The following is a 22,877-nucleotide window of genomic DNA, read 5'->3' as shown; positions in this document are numbered from 1 at the left end:
TCCCCGACCAGGGACTGAACCACACCTCCTGCACTGGAAGGCGAAGTCCCCGGAGTCTCGGCGCTTTATCAACCTATATTTTATCAACACTTGATATATCTGTCACACCACAAAACGCAGGACATGGAGGAAAGTCAGGATGACCTGGGGCTTCAGGCCTAAGTTAAGCAACGGCCCTTTTAAAAAATAATCCTAAGGCCTGAGAGGATGAGACTGTGAGGGTTGAAAGAACAAGACTCGGGAGCCAGATCCCACCACTGCTGGCAGGGCGGGGGCCCGGGGGGGTTCTGGCCGCTTCCAGGTGTGTGAGCACGGGCGGGTGGGTGTGGCTGCCTGCTAGCGCCGAGGGCCCCAGGAGCCGGCGGCTGGCGCACAAGCAGCGAGCCCACGCAGGGCGCCTCTCACAGTTATCACAGGTGGACAGAAAGTAACATCTGCCCCAAGACATGCTGCAGCGTCAACACTGATAAAACAGTTTAAAAAGTTTTCATCACCAAAGCAGAGTAAGATTTAATGAATATTTATTTGCACAACTCAGGTCCCAAACTGGCAATTACCACTTTGTGCTTCTGCACCTGCTGCGTCTCTCTCTTCTGTTTGCAGTCAACAGATTGAAGAGCCAGATCAGAGCAAATGCCACCTCCTCTCCAAAGCCCTCCTGGACCCTATCGGGCCACGTTAACTGTCTCTTCCCATACCACCATGTACATAATTGTATATCTGACTGTCTCCCCTACCAGACCGTGAACCGAAGGGGAGAGGCTGCACTCTGCTCTCCTGTGTGTCCTGAGTAACTAGCTCAGGGTCTGGCCAAGAGCAGGTCAACAGATGTCTCATGACTCCGTGTGTGACGCTGTTATTCCAAAACCAACCTCTTTAAGCCTCGGCTGGAGCCCAGAGCTGGTTATTCATAGGCTGTTTAACTGACATGCTTACAGTTCTTTCTCGGATGAAAATTAATTCCTGGATTCTATCCTGCAAATAAAGGCAATTGATTTGGGGCAAGAAGCAAAGTGTAACTTTGATAGCAACATAGTAACATGTGTAAGGTCGGGAGTATTGCCCGTTGGGTACACTGTCTCATTCACTTGCATTTAGTTACTGAAGAAATTAGAAATACTTCTGCTATTTTTCAAAGGGGAGGGCACAGTTGTTAAAGGTTATTAATAACTGGAATCGACAAGAGAATCATACAGGAAACAGATTTCACGATGGATTCCGAGTCCCAGGCACAGGAAAGTTATACAAGGTAAGGTAAAATGGAGATTGTAGAATACGTCTCATTTCATACAGAATAACAAAGAAAACTGCTCCTAAATTTTGGTCAGTAGGTACTCCCGAATATCTGCCAGGAATTCGACTGTGGCCCTCACGCCTGGCTGCTCTTCCACGGTCCCCTCCCATCTGGTGACCCACCAGTCGCCATCCTGCCTCGGCCAGCAGCCAATTCCCAGCCCCTCCAAGCCCAGCCTCTCAGCAGCACCTGCGCCACACACCCTGCAGCTCCGCCTGCCTCTGAGACGTCACTCTCCTGACCCTTCCACGCCGGCCACGCCTTTGCTGGGCGACCTCCCCCTCTTAGTAAGCTGTAAGCATCATGTGCCCCAGGCCTCTGTCCTCCGACTCTGGTCCTTCTCTCTACTCGCTCCAGTCCCAGGGCTGCAAGTACCACCTATTTACACATACCTACGGCCCAGACCACTCCCTATCCCCCCGAAAGCCTCCTCTCTTCCCCTGAGCCCCACTTCGGTAGGACACTCCGGTTGGTCCAGCTGCTCTAGTTACAAACGCTGGGCGTTCTCCAAGCTCATACTCCGTACTCAAGCCATCGGCTCATCCCACTGGCTCTGCGTTAACTATGACCACATCTGTCCCTTGCTCAAGGCCGCCCCCCATCAACTTCGCACCTCGCCTCTGCTCTGTGCAAGGGGAAATCTACCTGCTGAGTCTGTTCCATCTCGGAGCCGGAGCCCCCGCGGCTGCTCCCTCTGCCCCAGCGCTCTTCCTGCGCCGTCCTGACTGCCTCGGAAGGGCCCGCCCTGGTCACCCCTCCTCCCCTGCTGCCAGTTTGTCTTCACAGTACCTATGATCTCTTCCCACTGGAAGATGAGGGTCACCACTGAACCTGCAGCTCCTAGAACAGTGCCCAGCACACAGCAGGTATGCAGTAAATACGTATTCAACAAACAGACAAATATTTGAGGGTCTCCACACCACTGACTCTTTTTAAAGTCTGTCCTCCATCCCCACACCCGTTTCTCTTTGATTTACATATAAGTGATCTGATTCTAACATGCGCACAATATAAAACCGTGACAAAATAATGGAGGCATGAAAACATTGTACATTCTCATCTCTCTCCAGGAGAGACCGCTGCACTTCAATACTGCGGGATAAATTACCCTGCTGAAGTGATGGTCATGTCACGGAGCCGTAAAATGATTAAGCAATCCAACAAGATTTTAGAGGCTATTCCCTGGCACAAATGAAAAATTCTACCTTTTTTGAATAATCGGTCTTCATTTTTTTGGCACCCCAAATGGCAGTCAATCTAGGCAACGGAAAATTAATTGCGTAAATCAAAACGGGCAAAACAAATGAAGCTTAACTCTGAAATAAAATCAGATGAAAATTGCTATTTACTCCTATCTTTTCTCTTTACTTCTGTTAGAATAGTCATTTAACAAGCTATTCTGCGGACTAGCGACATCTGGATGGAGTAGAAGGTGGTGAAACAAGAAAACGCCGCACCTGCAACGTGATCATCGGGACCTGGCTTTTGCAGTGGCTGCACGTAGCCTCACGGTATTTACAAGCCTTGTCCACGTGGTCACGCAGGTCCTTCCTCAGTACTTTCTCTTTGCAGTCGGCACGGACACACAAAAGTTCCTCAAACTGGCAATCATTCTTCAAATGCACCTGTAAGACAAAAAATTCAAAGTTCTTAATCGGCAAAACTCCAATCTGAAATATCAAATTCTAGCCTCTATGCAATTAAATCCCACAAAAATGTTTCTATCTGCTGCTAGATCAGCTTTTCACAGAGAAAAGTGACAAATGTATCAAGAGACACTGAATTTCATGTTCCATTTAATGATTACTCAAACTACATTGCTTTTGAAGAATTAAGTCAATTAACTCTTCTTCCTGGATAAATAAATGGTTATCTGCTAAGGATTTTGTTTTATTCCAATTCAAATATCTTTCCAGGATAAAATATGATACTAATCAAAAAAAACATAAGAAGTGACGTGGAATTTCATGGTTATAAAAAAGGAGAAGGTTTTAATGGGCCTTCTACAGTCAAAATTCAATTCAGATTTTTCTACTCTAAATAGGGTGGGGTGTTCAAAAACCAACTGACAGTTCTGCCTATGATGTCATTAAAAATAACATTTCATACCCATATGGCTCTGACTGCTTTCACAGTTGGTCGTGTCTGAAAGATTAATGCAAACGTGATCTTGAGGGGCCACATCGTACTGACCAGGGACTCGTACTTCTGGATGTAAAGCCGACACGTCACATCCCCACTTACCAGCAGGTGCCCCAGTGCTAACTGCTCTACACAGCCTCTGCCTTCGTTTCTACAGTATATCTGAAGGGCCAGAATCTCTCTCTTGCAGCAATTATCCTTAAACACCTGAAATTGAAAGTTAGCTATTTTAGAGGATTAATATTTCTTAATCTCCACATGCTGCTACTTTAGACAAGGCAAAACCACTGTAAAAAAACCATGAGAACATCCCTTAAGTGGGCCTCAGAAAGCATTAAGAACTATTTTAATCTAAGTAGAATGAAGGAGCCACCCCCACTAAGAGACACAATTTAAATAATAAAACATTAACTACCATCTTTTATTAGATAAACCAAAAGTAAGCAAGTTATACTGAACAACTGAAGATCACTCTGGAGCAGCACACATTTTGGATTAACTCTGACACGCTCAAGACAAGGAGACACCGGGACCAAGTTCACATTGGATCCTGGAGATTTCCAGGCACCAGCACTGCCGCAGGTGGGACCTCCCATCAAGGGACCAGGGCAGAGCCCGCTACAACTTGATGCCTTTGTAGATCCTTGCCAGAGAAAGAGAGAAACTACTGTAAAAGATAGTATTTTGCAGATGGTTTGTAAAACATTTATTTCGGTTCTTGCTCCTACGGTTATGTCACTAATAACTCATTTTTCACCAAGAAGAAAGCATTAGCCTGCTATGTAAGAAACTTTTTTTTAAAACTTTTTATTTATTTATTTATTTATCATTTATGGCTGTGTTGGGTCTTCGTTTCTGTGCGAGGGCTTTCTCTAGTTGTGGCAAGCGGGGGCCACTCTTCATCGTAGTGCACGGGCCTCTCACTATCGCAGCCTCTCTTGTTGCGGAGCACAGGCTCCAGACGCGCAGGCTCAGTAATTGTGGCTCACGGGCCCAGTTGCTCCGGGGCATGTGGGATCCTCCCAGACCAGGGCTCGAACCCGTGTCCCCTGCATTGGCAGGCAGACTCTCAACCACTGCGCCACCAGGGAAGCCCAAGAAACTTTTAATAATATATGTTGCATGGACTGGGGTTAATCCAATAATGAAAATGTTTCCCTTTGAAAATGAAAACCTCCCTTTAATTTCATTTTTCCTTGGAAAACAAATACTCTCACAACAACACAAGCTACACCGTCCTCGTCCTCAGGCATTTCTAAGAAACGCCCACACGCTGACACAGTAACAGGGGGAACAGGGAGCTCAATATGCCTTTCTAGACTCCACAAGAAAAGAAATAGAATCAACAGCTGTTAAGAGTTAAAAATAAACTAATTTGGAGTCAAATCTAATCCTTTGTAAACATGACTTTTTTAAAAAGGTCATAATTTTAGATACTAAAGTAAACAGAACAGGTATTTTTAAGCAGTAATAAATAAGCTTCCTTTCTGTGCCATTAAGTTCCTTTTCTTTTTTTTTTTCTCCTTTGGCTATGCCTCACGGCTTGTGGGATCTTAGTTCCCCCACCAGGGATCAAACCTGGGTCCACGGCAGTGAAAGTACCAAGTCTTAACCAATGGACTGCCAGGGAATTCCCTAAGTTTCTTAAATCATTTACCTTTAGGGAGAAAAAAACACAGAATGAAAATATCAGAATAATAAAAGTACAGAATTTTAGAGCTGAAAAAGATCTAGTATCATTACTACAACTGTCCCATCTTACAGATGGGGAAGTGGAGGTCCTGGGGTGGCCACCATCCTCAGTGACCCACCGAGGGGCTGATCTCAGTCTCCCGGGGCCCAACCAGCCCTACATTTTCCCACGAGGATCCATGGCTTCAGTCAGTCTCATTTATGATTCTTCAACAAATCTAGTAAATCTTCTTCAGCTATAAATGCCATTGAAAAATAAGGATAATAACTCCGAATAAAGAAATGAGACACTAAAAAATTCATCTTAGCCCATTGTTTCAACCTTTTCTCCTGGTCACATTGGTTAGATACATGTTAACAAGTTAACAGGTTGCCATGTTAAGACAAGAGGTAGAACTGAGTGATTTGTTTTTCTTAAAAACAATCCCTTCCATACTAAGTGAAGTCTTTAGTGGCAGGTAAACGCTAAGGAAGAACAGGTACACGGACGTTCGGCCAATTCTGTCTCTGAACCGCCCAGAGCAGGTGACATCGGATGCCCCGTCCTGGCAGCCCACAGGCACCCGTCACCAGCAACCCTCGAATCACCACACTCACCTGTGCTGCTTAACAACAAAGCCATGGGAAAACCCCAGCGTGAGAATTTTACTGTACAATTTAATGACCTACATTTAAAAAATTGTTAGGTTCATTAATCAAAATATCAGAACCACATATTTTTATTGATATTTTAAGTACTTCAAGAATGAGTCGTTTCAAACTAGAAGTGTGCCTGGCAGGGCCCGGCAGGGCATGGATGACCACAGGGATGGGTGAGAAGGGCCCAGGGGGGAAGCTGGTGGGCGCCCAGGGTCCCTGTGCGCTGATCTGCAGGACACTCCTGAGCTTTTGCTGGCATTCTCAACCACGTGGGGGAGGGAAGAGATGAAATCTCACACGTGTCTTAATGACTTCGAGATGCTGCCTGGGGGCAGGGAGAGAGCAAATCCAATGGAACCCCTCAGACTAGCACTGCTTGAAGGTAGAGCGCAGGATAAAGACCCGAGACGACAGTGCACGTCTCTGCACTTGACTTCCTCCTCACCCACCTGGGGGTCTTGGGAGGTGAACCCGTTACTGACCCAGGTAAAGGAGACAGGCTCGGGGGTCACGCGGCTGGGGACCTGCCCAGCGGATCTGCCCCGTCTGTCCCAGTGCTTACGTGACACAGTCCCCTGTCTCGACCCTGCTCCATCAGCTGTCAACTCAGAGAAGCTCGGAACCAGGGCACTGGATGCAAACTACGTGGGAGGCACTACCCAGCGCAAAACAGTGACAAAATAATTTATTAAAAACCAAGAATACCTTGTCTTTGCTGATGCCTTCTCGACAGGCAGTGCATTTCGGGCTGGAGGAGCTGAGGGGAAACACACAGTAAATGTGTTAGAGTGAAAGCCACCTTCTCATCTGAACCCACTGGATACGGTGAACCGTTCACTTTAGGGTCACGTCTGCCGTGCGAAGCTCAGAGCAACCACCAGAGCTTCAGGATGCCCCAGTGAATTTGGTTTAAATACGGTTTAAATAGGAGAAAAGGGTTAAAATTCTTTTTTTTAATAGTAATTTTTCATAAGGAAGTTTTTAAGCAGAACGGCTTAGATCAGTCCCTCTTGGAAAGTCCCTTTCAATTAAAGGTGAAATTTTATTTCAGAAACCAAAAGCAGCTCTCTGTGAAGGGGCTCTTCAGCGTGAGTGTCCACAGCTGTCAGGAAAGCCTCTGAACGGTTCTGCTCTATGAGCACAGTCAGTACTTTATCCACAGGCTATTTCCTTCACAGTGTATTGAAAGGATGATGCAATTCCGTGGACTTGAACAGTGTGGGAATTTAAAGCTGACCCTATCTAAAGAAACCACTGGTCTCCTACATTATTCTTGTCCCCAAACTCAGGACACCAGCCACTGCTCCCACGCTGCCCTGTTTTGGACTTGATTCTCACCCCATCCTGGGCCTGGAAACCACCTCCTAGAGATTAAAAATAAAAGCTAATTTTGAGCGCTCCCTACTTCCAGGGCCCCTGCCCTAGACAGCCGAGAGGCGCCAGGAGTCCAGGCCAGGGAGCAGCAGCAGGCTTCAGAAGCAGGCGGCGGGTGGGCGCGAGCACACTGGGGCCCTGCGGAGGGGCAGGAGGGCCGAGGGTTGGCCCGGGAGGAAACTAACCCGGTTTAAGATAAAAGCTCACTCATTCAGCCTGCATTAATATGGAGCTTGTGCCTAACTGTTTTAATCACGGGGATCTTTTCACATCCTTAGACCCCGGGGCCGAGTGGCCTCTGGGCGGGATTCCCTGACACCTGCAGAACACAGAGCAGGAGGAGCTCAAGAAGCAAAGAAGGGCCGAAACCAGCAGAGCAACAGCCCCCGGCCCCTTCCGCGGGGCCAGCGTGCAGGGAAATCAGGTGCTCTGAGCCTGCTCTGCCATCACTAAGCTCCAACCAAGAGTTATTTTACCCACAAGTTGGCGAAGCTGAGTTCACCGTTGGGGATGAGTGGACAAGAGCACAGCGGGAAGTACCCAAAGGAGGGTGCCGGGCGGGAGGCTGCGCTCAGTGGTGGGTCTAGAGGAGCAGCGGGCAGCCTTGCCGGCCCTTGTCCGCTGCTGGGGACCCAGGCTGAGCACGGTGCCCGGCACCCCGCCCCGGAAGTACCTGTGGGATGAACAAAGATGCTCTCTCAGCCAACGTTAGCTCTGCTGTACAACTCCAGCCTCTCTGACGCCCGTGATTCTACATGGCATCAGTGCCCAGGGGACAGGCCCGTGAGGGCTGCTGCGGGTTCCCTGACACCCACTGGATACCACTCAGCTTCGGCCTGGCCCATCCCTCTCGCGGCCCTGTCCCCCACTCCCAGCCCCCCGGCGCTCGCCCCAAAGGGCCCCACCGTCATCTGCAGATGGGATGTCTCCTCCCCATACCGTGAGCCTCCAGCAACACTTGGCCTCGCAGATGGAGACCCGGGCCCCGGGGCCGGGACCTCGCTGGAGACGCGGGGGAGGGGCTCCCTGAGCCTGCGGTGTGGGCCGCGGTCCCCTGCGCCGGGCACCCACCTGAGCAGGGCGCCCATGCAGGTCTCGCAGAAGCGGTGCCCGCACTCGGTCTGCTTGGGGTTGCACAGCACCAGGCGGCATTTCTCGCACTTGTACTTGTCCTCCACGGCCTTCGCGAAGCGCTCCTTGTAGCCCCCCTGCTCGGGGGCCAGGACGGCAGGCCCGGCGCCGCGCTCGGGGTGCAGCTTCAGCGGGGGGTTGGCTGGCAGCGTGCCGGCTGCGTCCAGCTGTTTACTCGGCTCCATCCTGCGGGGGGCGGGGGGCGGGGGGGGTCCATCAGAGACACACGCTGGGAAGCACAGGGCGCTGACGGGAGGCCCGGGAGAGCCAGCGCGTGTGCTCTCCTTCAGCCTCGAGGACACACGGGGGCCCTTCCAGCCCCCAGCACCTGACGGAGCAGGACGCCACCCTCAGACACACCTCCCACCCAAGGATCTGCTACAAGGCACAAACTGCATTCTCAAGGCTCTTTACCTTAAAATACAGACGATACTCTGCCGTAACTTTAAATTCTACGCATCATTCTGATGGCGTGGCTGGAGCCGCAGCTGCTCTCAGCCGATTTCATTTCCTTGTGAGCCTCGCTGCGCTGCCAGGTGATACGACCCGGCCCAGGGTAGCGTCACCGTGGAGGCCAAGGCTGGACCCGCTCCTCTCACCAGCGATGGCACCTCCCTCGGGGTCCTTTGCACTCTGCCCGCCCACGGGGCGGCACCTGCCCAGCCCCCTGCACCGAGCCTGTGCCCTGCAGCCTTGGGAGGTGCGTCCTGGGTTTGCGGGGACCCTGTGCCCGGGGCGGGCCGGTGGAGGGGACGCCGGGCTGGGTCTCCGCGCCCTCTCCCTTCCGGGAGCGCACAGGTGGCTGGTCCCCACCTGCGAGTCCCCATCGCCAGGCAAAGTAGGAGGTGCCTGGAGACCAGCCACAAAGACCCCAGGCCCAGCAGCCTCGGCAGCAGTGCATCTGGTGGCCCTGCAGAGAAGGCTCTTTCACAGCGTCTCTCAAGACTGCGCTGTGCTCCTGTTCAGTCCATCTATTTCTGCTGCTGACAAAAATAAGGGCCAAATTCTTTCTCCTCACGAGGCTGTGGGCATCCGCCCGCATCCCCACCCAGCCCTCCTCAGCCTGAGGCTCCTCACCAGCCGGGCTGGGCCGGGCCGCGGACTTGGGTTCTGCGGGAACCAGGGCGCACCCCACCCTAGACCCCAGGGTGCCCGGGCGGCTGCGGGCAGAGCCCAGCTCTCCCAGCCTCATTCCTCACGCCACCTCTTCCTGCCTCTCCATGGGGCTGAGGGAACGAACGTTTTGTAGCTGGGATGTGTAAGAACCACACAGGCAGCGGTACATGTGACAGGTAAATGACCTGGTGTTTCAGCCACACTTGGGTTACTTTTAACAAAATAGCACATTATCGTGCAAAGCGTGGGAGCCTCCTATGAAATCTATTTGTGAAACCAAAACAAAGAAGATTTCAAAATGACCCCAAAAGGCCAGCAACCCTTTGCTCACCAACTTGTTGATTAGAATCCTGTTCATCAAGATGCTAAGTAGGAAGGTGCCCGTCAGGGAAAAGGGTCAGCCAGGAGCCGACCTGCTGCCACTGGCCGCCCCCCTGCCCCTCTGCAGAGGCTGACCCCGGCCCCACTGCTCCCGGCCGGGAATGCCCCTCCCACCTCCTCAGGGAGGCCCACCCTGGTCAGCCCACACACCCCACCCCTTGGTCCGTCCTCCTAAGACTGCTCGTTTATGGTTTATTTACTGCCTATCTCCCTGTGGCAAGACGCAAGCTCCCCAGCAACACGGGTTGGGATCTGTTCTGTTGACTGACACACACCAGGCACCTAGAATCGCTAGTGTCTGATGGGTAGAAGGTTCTCTTCTTATCTCAACTCAAAAATACACATTTGTTGAGTTAACAAATAGAGGGAAAGGTGAGGTCTGAGCCACTCATACCAAACAGTGTTTCTGTGAAACCAGAAAAAAGAAAAAAAAAAAAAAACAGGAAAAGAAAACTCTTCAGATTTCACATCTGATCTCATAGCTTCATACATTGAAAACCCTTGCTTAGATTATAAGCTACTTGCAACTTTGGTTTAGTATTTTATCCTATAGTGCGTAAAGAAGCCGTGTGTTCAATAAAGTTTTTAGTGAGAAATGTTTGATTCTTTGGAGGTGAATTCCTATTTCAAATATGAGAGACAATTACCTTAAGATCAAGTTAATGACAAATAATAAATGTTCCTTTACCTATATAACATGTCATACCCTGTATAGACAAATGAAGAATATAGTTTTAGATCCTTGGTTTTACAGGCTGCTTAAGATAAGCAAACGGATGCAAGTATCCCAAGAACATAAGGAGAACGTCACAGCAGCCTGTCCTGAAAGGCAGAGCACAGCCTGCGGCCAGCAGGTGTGCCAGGACTCACCTGGAATGTGAGGTGCTGACGTGGGTAGCTCTGCAGCGGGCCCCAGGGGCCTCTCACAGTCCTGCTCAGTGTCCCGCATCCTGGCCCACGCACGGCCCACTCCTGAGCTAAGCTGCTGGCTGGAGAACGAGCCTTTGGGGAAGGAGGGAAAGAGGCCCTACAGTGCTTAGACAGCACGAACAAGAAAAATACCAGACCTCCTTTACCTGATATTCACAAGTAAGGAAAGAGAAAACTATCTAAATGTGAAATGTCCAGAACAGGCAAATGCACAGAGGCACAAAGTAGATGCACGGTTGCCGGGGGCTGGGGGGAGTCGGTGCATCTACTAATGGGAACAGGGCTTCTCGGGGTGATCAAAGTGTTCCGGAATTGGATACCGGGGATGACGGCACATTCTGAGAACATACTAGAAACCACTGGACTGGACACTTTAAAGGGGTGGATTTTATGGTATGTGAATCATGTTTCAATTTAAAATCTAACCAAGAATATTACAAAGTAACTGTTTAAGATGGTTGGTTCCATTTGGGTTTGGTTAACTCGTGACATTTATACACAGTGTCATACACTGTAAAATGTAAGACTGAAACCAAAGTGGACATGCCTGATGCTGCGGGAAGTGCCTGCCATGTGAGGGGACAGCAAGATTTCTTTGTAACAACAGTACCTGCTCACAGAGAAAACAACAACCACTAGCCACGGGGGTGACGTGTAAAGAGTAAGCACCAGATTCCGGGACTGCAACTACCCAGAGGCAGACGCTCCCCTGGGTGCTCAGTGCGACTGTGCAGATGTCCAAGAACAGCAAATGCACAGAGAGGAAAACGTGTCTCTACACGAGCTGTGCTGTACACGCAAACTAACCGACAGCTTTTCTTTCGTCACCTACAATGTATCCTGGGCACTTTTCCACATCAGCATGTAAAGATGCACTTCGTTATTGTGAAGGGCTGCACGGCACTCCACTGCATGGTTTACCAGTTCTACTCATGGCGAGCTAGGCTGGTTTAGGCTTATGTTATAAACAAACTGCAGTGAGCACTCCCGAATGCACCTTTGTACATTTAGGCAAGCACACAGCAACACAACTGCTGGGCCAAAGATGATGTGCATTTTAAAACACATAATCACTGCTCGGGATTTCCCTGGTGGCACAGTGGTTAAGAATCCGCCTGCCAATGCAGGGGCCACGGGTTTGAGTCCTGGTCCAGGAAGATCCCACATGCCACAGAGCAACAAAGTCCGTGCGCCACAACTACTGAGCCTGCGCTCTAGAGCCCGCGAACCACAACTACTGAGCCTGCATGCTGCAACTACTGAAGCCCGCGTGCCTAGAGTCCGTGCTCCGCAACAACAGAAGCCACTGCAATGAGAAGCCCATTCGCCGCAACTAAAGAAAGCCCGCACACAGCAACAAAGACCCAATGCAGCCAAAAATAAATTTTTTAAAAAATGTATATATATATAATCACTACCAAACGTCTTTCTAAAAAGGTTGTCCATTGTATACTTCCTCCAATGGTTAGTAAACTAATAAACATTATTTTAGAGGACAGTAGCTCATTTCACTCCAACACTAATGCTCCCGACTTTGTTTCGGCCACAGCCGGGTTTTCTGGAGGGCACTGCTGGCCTTGTTGGTGAGCACACCTCAGGTTCTTCTGCAGGGCTGTCGGCAGGCACTGCCACGCAACGCTGGAGGGCACACCCGCCGGCCTCCTCCACGAGTGGGAGAGCCTTTCTTCAGGTGAGCGACTCTGCAGAGGTTTGCCAAACCAACCACATTTTATTTCAACAGATAGCTGGGCACCTACAACGTACACAGCTCTGTGCCTCGCATGTCAGGGTACGGGGATGAAGGAGACTGTCCCACCCTTAGGGGCCTCTGCGGGAGTCGTGAGGCAGGTGAGCACTGCAGGGTTACAAGGTACGAGCGGCGGCAGACGCCAAGAAACGCCATCTGAGAGGTTACAGAGGGCTGCGGACCTTCAAAACAGGAGGCTGGCACCTCTGTTTGGGGGAGATGGGGGGTTTCCTGAGCGGGATTTGTGGTATGATTCCAATTCTAGCAGAGGATGAAAGAAGGAGGGCAGGCAGACACAGCACCGTTAGCTGGTTGTGGAGGGGAACCGGGAACTGGGGGCTCTGGGGAAGGAGCCGGAAGGCCCCGAGGGGTCTGGGTGGGAAGGACGGCCTGGTGCCTCTTCCCTGAGGCAGACCCTTGGGCACAGCTTTTGTCCTCTGGGCCTCACTTTTTCTGTTCCCGTGAAAAAGTGAAAAAGAATTACTACCCCTAATTCTCATGGCATTACCAGGCGTCACTGATACATTATACCGAGGATCCCTCTACAAACTCTGCAGCACTATACAGAGAAGATACACTCTCCTCCAGCTGGGGTCAGGAAGTCTGACAGGATCGTGCTGTTTCCTCATCTTAGACAGCTCAAAGCCTCTTTGAAAAGCCCCTTCTCAGCAATTAGGCAAGAAAAAAAGAAATAAATGGCATCCAGATTGGAAAGGAAGAAGTAAAACTATTTCTATTCTCAGATGACATAATCTTGTGTATAGAACATACTAAGGAATCAACTAAAAACAAGCCGAACTAATAAACTTGTTCAGCAAGGTTGCAGAATACAGGATCAATATATAAAACCCAGCTATACTGCTACACACTAGCAATGAACAATCCAAAAATACAATTAAGAACACAATCCATTTAAAAGAGCACCAAAAAGAATAAAATATCTAGGAATAAATGTGACCAAAGAAGGGCACGATGTGTACTCTGGAAATCATAAAACGTTGTTGAAGGCATTAAAGATGTAAATAATGGAAAGATTGGGGGGGTCCTAAGACCTCCCTGGCGATATCCTTCCCTGCCTTTCAAAAAATGTACTATGTGATATTTGACACATAAAAAAGATTCTGTGCAATATACATGCAAGGTAAGAATACAACAAGAAAACCCCAGAACCCACTGCCCATTTAACAGTCACCGTCTACCTGTGTGCTCCCTCCTCAGCTATCTTCCTGCCTCTCTCCAAAAGTAAATATCAGCCTGAACTTCGTACTTATAATTTTCTTACGATCATACATTTTTCTTCTTAAACGATATACTTTTGCCCGTTTTTAACCTCATAAACATGATCTACCATATGTAGTCCTCTGCCATCAGTATTACATCTACCCATGTTTGCTGTGTATAGTAGACACACTTCATTCATCTTCACTGCAGTATAATATTCCATGATGTACTTATCTATCTTCTTACCACACTGCTTTCAGTTTTTGCTATTATGGACAGTCTGTTCTGAGGCTCTCATCTCATATAAGTTTCTCTAGGGTACATACTCTAGACCAGAGGACTGGGGTTCAGCAAACTATAACCTATGGGTCAAAGATAGTCAGTAGCCTATTTTTGTTAGGCCCTTGAGCTTAAAATACTTTTTAGATTATTAAAGAGTCGAACAAACAAATGAAACAAAGGCAGCTGTGTGGCAAGACTGTGCGCTGCCCACAAAGCCTAGAACATTTACCATCTTGCCCTTTACAGAAAGAATCTGCCAGTCCCTGCCCCGAACTCTACGTCTAGAGTGCAGAGGAATGGCTGGTTAGCAGGGTGCAGGCGCGGCCAATTTACAAGCTTCTCTTAACCCACACCCTCCCTCACCAACACTGGGTATCATCAGACATTAATTTCTGTTAACCTAGCAGGTACGATGGTCCCTTTTCTTCCTTACTCTGATTAATTAAATAGGTTTAGCATCTTTTTGCACACTCATGGGCCACTTGTGATTTTCCTTCTGTTGAAATGCCTGATTGCATCTCCTTTGCACTGTTTAATTGTGTTATTGGTCTTTTAAAATATTGATTTGTAGGCGTTATTCATATGTTCTGACTGCTAATCTTTTGTTAGTTATACATATATGTTTTTCCCCTAAGTTGTGTCTTAACTTTATGTATTTTAATGAAGAGAAGTTCTTAATTTTAATGTAGTCAAATGTATCCTTTTAAAGGATAATCTTTATCTGTATCTTGGCCTTTAAAAAATATTCAGATTAACTATTAGAAGAGACAAAGAAGGACACTACATAATGATCAAGGGATCAATCCAAGAAGAAGATATAACAATTGTAAATATTTATGCACCCAACATAGGAGCACCTCAATACATAAGGCAAATACTAACAGCCATAAAAGGGGAAATCAACAGTAACACAATCATAGTAGGGGACTTTAACACCCCACTTTCACCAATGGACAGATCATCCAAAATGAAAATAAATAAGGAAACACAAGCTTTAATGATACATTAAACAAGATGGACTTAATTGATATTCATAGGACATTCCATCCAAAAACAACAGAATACACATTTTTCTCAAGTGCTCATGGAACATTCACCAGGATAGATCATATCTTGGGTCAGAAATCAAGCCTTGGTAAATTTAAGAAAATTGAAATTGTATCAAGTATCTTTTCTGACCACAACGCTATGAGACTAGATATCAATTACAGAAAAAGATCTGTAAAAAATGCAAACACATGGAGGCTAAACAATACACTACTTAATAACCAAGAGATCACTGAAGAAATCAAAGAGGAAATAAAAAAATACCTAGAAACAAATGACAATGGAGACACGACGACCCAAAACCTATGGGATGCAGCAAAAGCAGTTCTAAGAGGGAAGTTTATAGCAATACAATCCTACCTTAAGAAACAGGAAATATCTCGAATAAACAACCTAACCTTGCACCTAAAGCAATTAGAGAAAGAACAAAAAAACCCCAGTTAGCAGAAGGAAAGAAATCATAAAGATCAGATCAGAAATAAATGAAAAAGAAATGAAGGAAACGATAGCAAAGATCAATAAAACTAAAAGCTGGTTCTTTGAGAAGACAAACAAAATTGATAAACCATTAGCCAGACTCATCAAGAAAAAAAGGGAGAAGACTCAAATCAATAGAATTAGAAATGAAAAAGGAGAAGTAACAACTGACACTGCAGAAATACAAAGGATCATACAAGCAACTCTATGCCAATAAAATGGACAACCTGGAAGAAATGGACAAATTCTTAGAAAAGCACAACCTGCCAAGACTGAATCAGGAAGAAATAGAAAATATGAACAGACCAATCACAAGCACTGAAATTGAAACTGTGATTAAAAATCTTCCAACAAACAAAAGCGCAGGACCAGATGGCTTCACAGGCGAATTCTATCAAACTTTTAGAGAAGAGCTAACACCTATCCTTCTCAAACTCTTCCAAAATATAGCAGAGGGAGGAACACTCCCAAACTCATTCTACGAGGCCACCATCACCCTGATACAAAAACCAGACAAGGATGTCACAAAGAAAGAAAACTACAGGCCAATAGCACTGATGAACATAGATTCAAAAATCCTGAACACAATACTAGCAAACAGAATCCAACAGCACATTAAAAGGATCATACACCATGATCAAGTGGGGTTTATTCCAAGAATGCAAGGATTCTTCAATATACGCAAATCAATGTGATACACCATATTAACAAATTGAAGAAGAAAAACCATATGATCATCTCAATCGATGCAGAGAAAGCTTTCGACAAAATTCAACACCAATTTATGATAAAAACCCTGCAGAAAGTAGGCATAGAGGGAACTTTCCTAAACATAATAAAGGCCATATATGACAAACCCACAGCCAGCATCGTCCTCAATGGTGAAAAACTGAAACCATTTCCACTAAGATCAGGAACAAGACAAGGTTGCCCACTCTCACCACTCTTATTCAACATAGTTTTGGAAGTTTTAGCCACAGCAATCAGAGAAGAAAAGGAAATAAAAGGAATCCAAATCGGAGAAGAAGAAGTAAAGCTGTCACTGTTTGCAGATGACATGATACTATACATAGAGAATCCTAAAGATGCTACCAGAAAACTACTAGAGCTAATCAATGAATTTGGTAAAGTAGCAGGATACAAAATTAATGCACAGAAATCTCTGGCATTCCTATACACTAATGATGAAAAATCTGAAAGTGAAATCAAGAAAACACTCCCATTTACCATTGCAACAAAAAGAATAAAATATCTAGGAATAAACCTACCTAAGGAGACAAAAGACCTGTATGCAGAAAATTATAAGACACTGATGAAAGAAATTAAAGATGATACAAATACATGGAGAGATACACCATGTTCTTGGATTGGAAGAATCAACATTGTGAAAATGACTCTACTACCCAAAGCAATCTACAGATTCAATGCAATCCCTATCAAACTACCACTAGCATTTTTCACAGAACTAGAACAAAAAAATCACAATTTGTATGGAAACACAAAAGACCCCGAATAGCCAAAGCAATCTTGAGAACGAAAAATGGAGCTGGAGGAATCAGGCTCCCTGACTTCAGACTACACTACAAAGCTACAGTAATCAAGACAGTATGGTACTGGCACAAAAACAGAAATATAGATCAATGGAACAGGACAGAAAGCCCAGAGATAAACCCACACACATATGGTCACCTTATCTTTGATAAAGGAGGCAGGAATGTACAGTGGAGAAAGGACAGCCTCTTCAATAAGTGGTGCTGGGAAAACTGGACAGGGACATGTAAAAGTATGAGATTAGATCACTCCCTAAGACCATACACAAAAATAAGCTCAAAATGGATTAAAGACCTAAATGTAAAGCCGGAAACTATGAAACTCTTAGAGGAAAACATAGGCAGAACACTCTATGACATAAATCACATCAAGATCCTTTTTGACCCACCTCCCAGAGAAATGGAAATAAAAACAAAAATAAACAAATGGGACCTAATGAAACTGCAAAGCTTTTGCACAGCAAAGGAAACCATAAACAAGACCAAAAGACAACCCTCAGTATGGGAGAAAATATTTGCAAATGAAGCAACTGACAAAGGATTAATCTCCAAAATTTACAAGCAGCTCATGCAGCTCAATAACAAAAAAACTAACAACCCAATCCAAAAATGGGCAGAAGACCTAAATAGACATTTCTCCAAAGAAGATATACAGACTGCCAACAAACACATGAAAGAATGCTCAACATCATTAATCATTAGAGAAATGCAAATCAAAACTACAATGAGATATCATCTCACACCAGTCAGAATGGCCATCATCAAGAAATCTAGAAACAATAAATGCTGGAGAGGGTGTGGAGAAAAGGGAACACTCTTGCACTGCTGGTGGGAATGTGAATTGGTACAGCCACTATGGAGAACAGTATGGAGGTTCCTTAAAAAACTACAAACAGAACTACCATACAACCCAGCAATTCCACTACTGGGCATATACCCTGAGAAAAACGTAATTCAAAGAGTCATGTACCAAAATGTTCATTGCAGCTCTATTTACAATAGCCAGGAGATGGAAACAACCTAAGTGTCCATCATCAGATGAATGGATAAAGAAGATGTGGCACATATATACAATGGAATATTACTCAGCCATAAAAAGAAACGAAATTGAGCTATTTGTTATGAGGTGGATGGACCTAGAGTCTGTCATACAGAGTGAAGTAAGTCAGAAAGAGAAAGACAAATACCGTATGCTAACACATATATATGGAATTTAAGAAAAAAAATGTCATGAAGAACCTAGGGGTAAGACAGGAATAAAGACACAGACCTACTAGAGAATGGAGTTGAGGATATGGGGAGGGGGAAGGGTAAACTGGGACGAAGTGAGAGAGTGGCATGGACATATATACACTACCAAAAGTAAAATGGATAGCTAGTGGGAAGCAGCCGCGTAGCACAGGGAGATCAGCTCGGTGCTTTGTGACCACCTAGAGGGGTGGGATAGGGAGCGTGGGAGGGAGGGAGATGCAAGAGGGAAGAGATATGGGAACATATGTATATGTATAACTGATTCACTTTGTTACAAAGCAGAAACTAGCACACCACTGTAAAGCAATTATACTCCAATAAAGATGTAAAAAAAATAAAATAAAATGCACATCCAGTCCAAAAAAACCACCAAAATTCAGATTAGCTCATGGGTGATGCTGATGAAAAAGGGACGACCTAGTATACAGGAAAGCAAAATAGAAAACAGCTCTGATTCTATCACAGAATTATTTTCAAAAGAGGGATATTCTGCTCAAATAAAACTAGCAAATGTGCCACCAACTATGTCAAATAGACTCATATTGCTCAAGGAAAATATTCTTCCTAAACAAAAGATTATTCAAGACAGAGATGGACCCTGAGCAGGGCCCAGTGGGCAGGCCTGGGCCCACGCCCTTCTGTATCAGTGAGACAGCTGATGTGGGCCTTAGCTGGACCAAGGAAAGCAGGAGCTTGACTCCTTGGTAGGTGCCAGGACTGGTGGACGAATGAACACTCTCAGGGTTACTGACAATCCCAGACTCTGCCAGCGATCAAGGTCACTACAAGAAGTCAGTTCTGATTTGAAGTGTAAGAATCACCTAACCACCTCCTAAAACAACTACGGCGACAGGAACGATGTCTTTCAGTCTTAAAATAAGACAATTACCCACCTACTGTGTCCTGAGGAAAAGGGAGTTCTGGATTTAGGAAAACCACCTTTGGAGGCAAATTTTTCACAATCAGCTTGGAGGCAGACAATAGTGAGCGCTGCTATAGTTGGATGCTGATGGGGTGTATCACCTTAAGACCACATACAACGTCATGCAGAGGGAGAACCACTGCGGTGAATCTGCTTCAGATGTCCTCCCATCTATGTAACAGGGGGGGTGAAAACCTCAAGATCAGCAAAGGAAACAAAATTTCTATCTGCAGGACCAGAGTTTTCAACTTCAACAAGGGAGGACACAGTTTTTACTAGAACGCCCTCCAACCAACAGGCACACAAACGCTAATAATAATATATTCTATCTTTCGTACTGTTTACCTTTGTAAGCCATCGTAATTCCTTTTAGAAATCAGGTGGGGTGTACATACATTAGGCAAACTCAAAATTGGTCACAACGTTAAGAACAGACTAGTGGACTTCCCTGGTGGCGCAGTGGTTAAGAATCCGCCTGCCAATGCAGGGGACATGGGTTCAAGCCCTAGTCTGGGAAGATTCCACATGCCGTGGACCAACTAAGCCCGTGCGCCACAACTACTGAGCCTGCGCTCTAGAGCCCGCGAGCCACAGCTACTGAGCCCACGTGCCACAACTACTGAAGCCTGTGCGCCTAGAGCCCATGCTCCGCAACAAGAGAAGCCACCGCAATGAGAAGCCCGTGCACTGCAACAAAGAGTAGCCCCAACTCGCCACAACTAGAGAAAGCCCACGTGCAGCAGTGAAGACCCAATGCAGCCAAAAAATAAATTTAAAAAAAAACAGACTAGTGAGTGATGTCAGTGAAAAGGGCTCAGTAAGGAATTCCAAAAGTCCATCCTTCAATAAAAGCAAGAAAAAAGCTGGCAAAATCTGTCAGAAACAACTTTTGTAGAACTCTAAAGAGTAACCAAAAGCTTGCAACATTCAGAGGAACACTTAATCAAGCGAAGCCTTGGCAAGAACAAGTGAGATCTGTGGCATGTTACCTTACCCTGGTCCCATCCCCCAAGAGGTAGTGGCCTGGAAGATAAAAGCCTGCAATCCCAGTACAGGTACTTGGTGGGGGTCTGGGGGTGGGTGGGTGGAGCAGAACAGATTTCATTTGCAAAGGATTTCAGTAGTAGGTTATGACCTATCTGGTGGCTCCCAAGAAGACCAGCTCAAATGGCTTGCCTTTACTTCACCAAACTCAGGACTCTCCTAGTGCTGAGTCAGCTACTGGTAGAGGGCAGGGGGTGTATACTGAAACATCTACAGACAAATGTATTAGTTGCTGATGCCTGGGGCAACCAGTCACAGCTGAGGCAAATGATAGACAAACCAAGAGGCTGACAGGAAATGCTGGGAAATAAGGGCTTTGAGAAGCGCCAGCATGTTCCTGGGATTCTAGAAGGCCAAGCACATGCCCAGGGCTGTGTGCACACTCAGGAAAGACCTGAGAAGACTCTAAGGTCTCACCCCTGGCTGACCTTCAGGTTCCGCACAAGCAGGAAGTGAATGCTAAGGCAAAGCTGTCAACTGCCTGGCCAAGTGCTGAAAACATACCCCAATACTCATACAGGCCCTGTCTCAAGAGACTCGGAGATAATTCTGGTTCCAGGCACTTAAGGAAATCTCTGTCTGATTACTAGCTGACTATTACACTATTACAAAATTAGCTCAAAGAATTTATTATGCAAACAATAACTATAACAAGCAGCAACAAATACTGGGAAGAATCTAATTTCCAGATTTGCCACATTATACTATTCAACACATCCATTTTCAACAAGAAAATTACAAGTCAGGCAAAGAAATAAGGAAGTGTGGCCCAAACACAGGAAAAAAAGCAAGTAACAGAAACTGTCTAGGAGGAAACCCAGACATTAGACTTACAAAGACTCTGAATCATTGATTTTATGTGAGTTCAAAGAGATAAAGGAAACTTTGTCCAAAGAAGTAGAAGAAACCATCAGGGACTTCCCTGGTGGCGCCTGCATAAGACCCTGCACTCCCAATGCAGGGGGCCCAGGTTTGATCCCTGGTCAGGGAACTGGACCCCACATGCATGCTGCAACTAAGAGTTCGCATGCCACAACGAAGGAGCCCACAAGACGCAACTAAGGAGCCCACGTGCTGCCACGAAGGAGCTGGTGAGCTGCAACTAAGGGGCCCATCTGCCACTACGAAGACCCGGCACAACCAAATAAAAAAATAAATACTTTTTAGAAATAAAAAAAAAAAGAAAGAAACCCATCAGAACAATGTCTCATGAAACAGAAAATATCAATAAAGAGAAAAATTTAAAAGGAACCAAATGGAGATTCTAGAGTTGAGAAGCACAATAAAAGAAATGAAAAATTCAATAAAGGGGCTCAACAGGAGAACCAAGCAGGCAGAAGAAAGAATTAGAGAACCTGAAGGCAGGTCAATTGAGATTTGAAGATAAGACAGTTGAGTTTATCCAGTCTAAGTAACAGAAGGAAAAAATAATAAAGAAAAATGAAAAGAGCTTTAAAGACCTGTGGGGCAACATCATTCACACCAACATATACATTATGGTAGTCCCAGAAAGGAGAGGAGGGAGAGAAAAAGGTGGAAAGAATACTTTAAAAGGTAATGGAGAAAAATTTCCCATATTTGATGAAAAATATTAATCTGCACATCCGGGAAGCTCAACAAACTCCACACAGGATAAACTCAAAGAGATCTACACTAATACACATTATAATTGAATGGCTGGAAGACAGAAAGAATTCTGAAAGCAGCAAGAGAAGTGACTCCTTACATAAAAGAATTTCCTCAATAAGATAAACAGTTGATACCTTATCAGAAACCATGGAGGACAGAAGACAATGGGATGACATATTTGAAGGGCTGAAAGAAAAAAATATCAATTAAGGATCCTCTATCCAACAAAACTATGTTTCAGAAATGAAGGAGAGGGGCTTCCCTGGTGGCGCAGTGGTTGAGAGTCCGCCTGCCGATGCAGGGGATGTGGGTTCGTGCCCCAGTCCGGGAAGATCCCACATGCCGCGGAGTGGCTGGGCCCGTGAGCCATGGCCGCCGAGCCTGCGCATCCAGAGCCTGTGCTCCGGAACGGGAGAGGCCACAACAGTGAGAGGCCCGTGTACCACACACAAAAAAAGGAGACTCACAACAAAATACTAGAAAACTAAACCCCAAAGCATATTAAATGTATTATACACCACAACCAAGTGAGATTTGTCCAGGGAAGCAAGAGTGGTTCAATATAAGAAAAATCAATCAATGTAATATACCACAGTAATAGAACAAGGGGAAAAAACTACATGATCATCTCAACTGGTGTAGAAAAAACATTTGACAAAACCAAACTCCCTTTCATTATAAAAACCCTTAGAAAACTAGGAATAAGAAGGAACTTCCTTGACATGATAAAGGATATCTATGAAAAACCCACATTTAATGGTGAAAGACTGAAGGCTTCTGCACTAAGATCAGGAAGAAGGGAAGGATGCATGCTTTCACCACTGTTATTTACTATTATACTGAAAGTTCTATCCAGAGCAATTAGGCAAGAAAAATAAATAAAAGGCATCCAAATTAGAAAGAAAGAAATAAAACCATCTCTGTTCATGGATGACATGATCCTATATTTAGAAAATCCCAAAGAATTCTCAAGAAAAGCAACTAGAACTAATAAATGAATTCATCAAA

The 22,877-nt window shown here is 45.9% G+C and overlaps 1 protein-coding gene across 5 annotated transcripts in view; it reads right to left on the bottom strand.

The window, feature by feature from the left end:
• Nucleotides 1–22,877, bottom strand: part of TRAF3 (TNF receptor associated factor 3) — a 119,403-nt gene that overhangs the window by 21,480 nt on the left and 75,046 nt on the right. For 4 of the 5 annotated variants that reach the window (XM_082617224.1, XM_082617227.1, XM_082617225.1 and 1 more), the window contains 4 exons: nucleotides 8,213–8,458; nucleotides 6,473–6,524; nucleotides 3,539–3,643; nucleotides 2,752–2,919 (listed from right to left, as the gene is read on the bottom strand). In XM_082617224.1, coding sequence (XP_082473350.1) covers nucleotides 2,752–2,919; nucleotides 3,539–3,643; nucleotides 6,473–6,524; nucleotides 8,213–8,458 — 571 coding nt within the window. Of the gene's footprint in view, nucleotides 1–2,751; nucleotides 2,920–3,538; nucleotides 3,644–6,472; nucleotides 6,525–8,212; nucleotides 8,459–10,639; nucleotides 10,772–22,877 lie in introns of all 5 variants that reach the window. The other variant, XM_082617226.1, reaches the window with a different exon arrangement.

Source organism: Mesoplodon mirus (assembly GCF_964341445.2).
Source record: "Mesoplodon mirus genome assembly, chromosome: 4".
Taxonomy (NCBI): domain Eukaryota; kingdom Metazoa; phylum Chordata; class Mammalia; order Artiodactyla; family Ziphiidae; genus Mesoplodon; species Mesoplodon mirus.
This window is presented reverse-complemented; position numbering and strand designations above follow the sequence as displayed.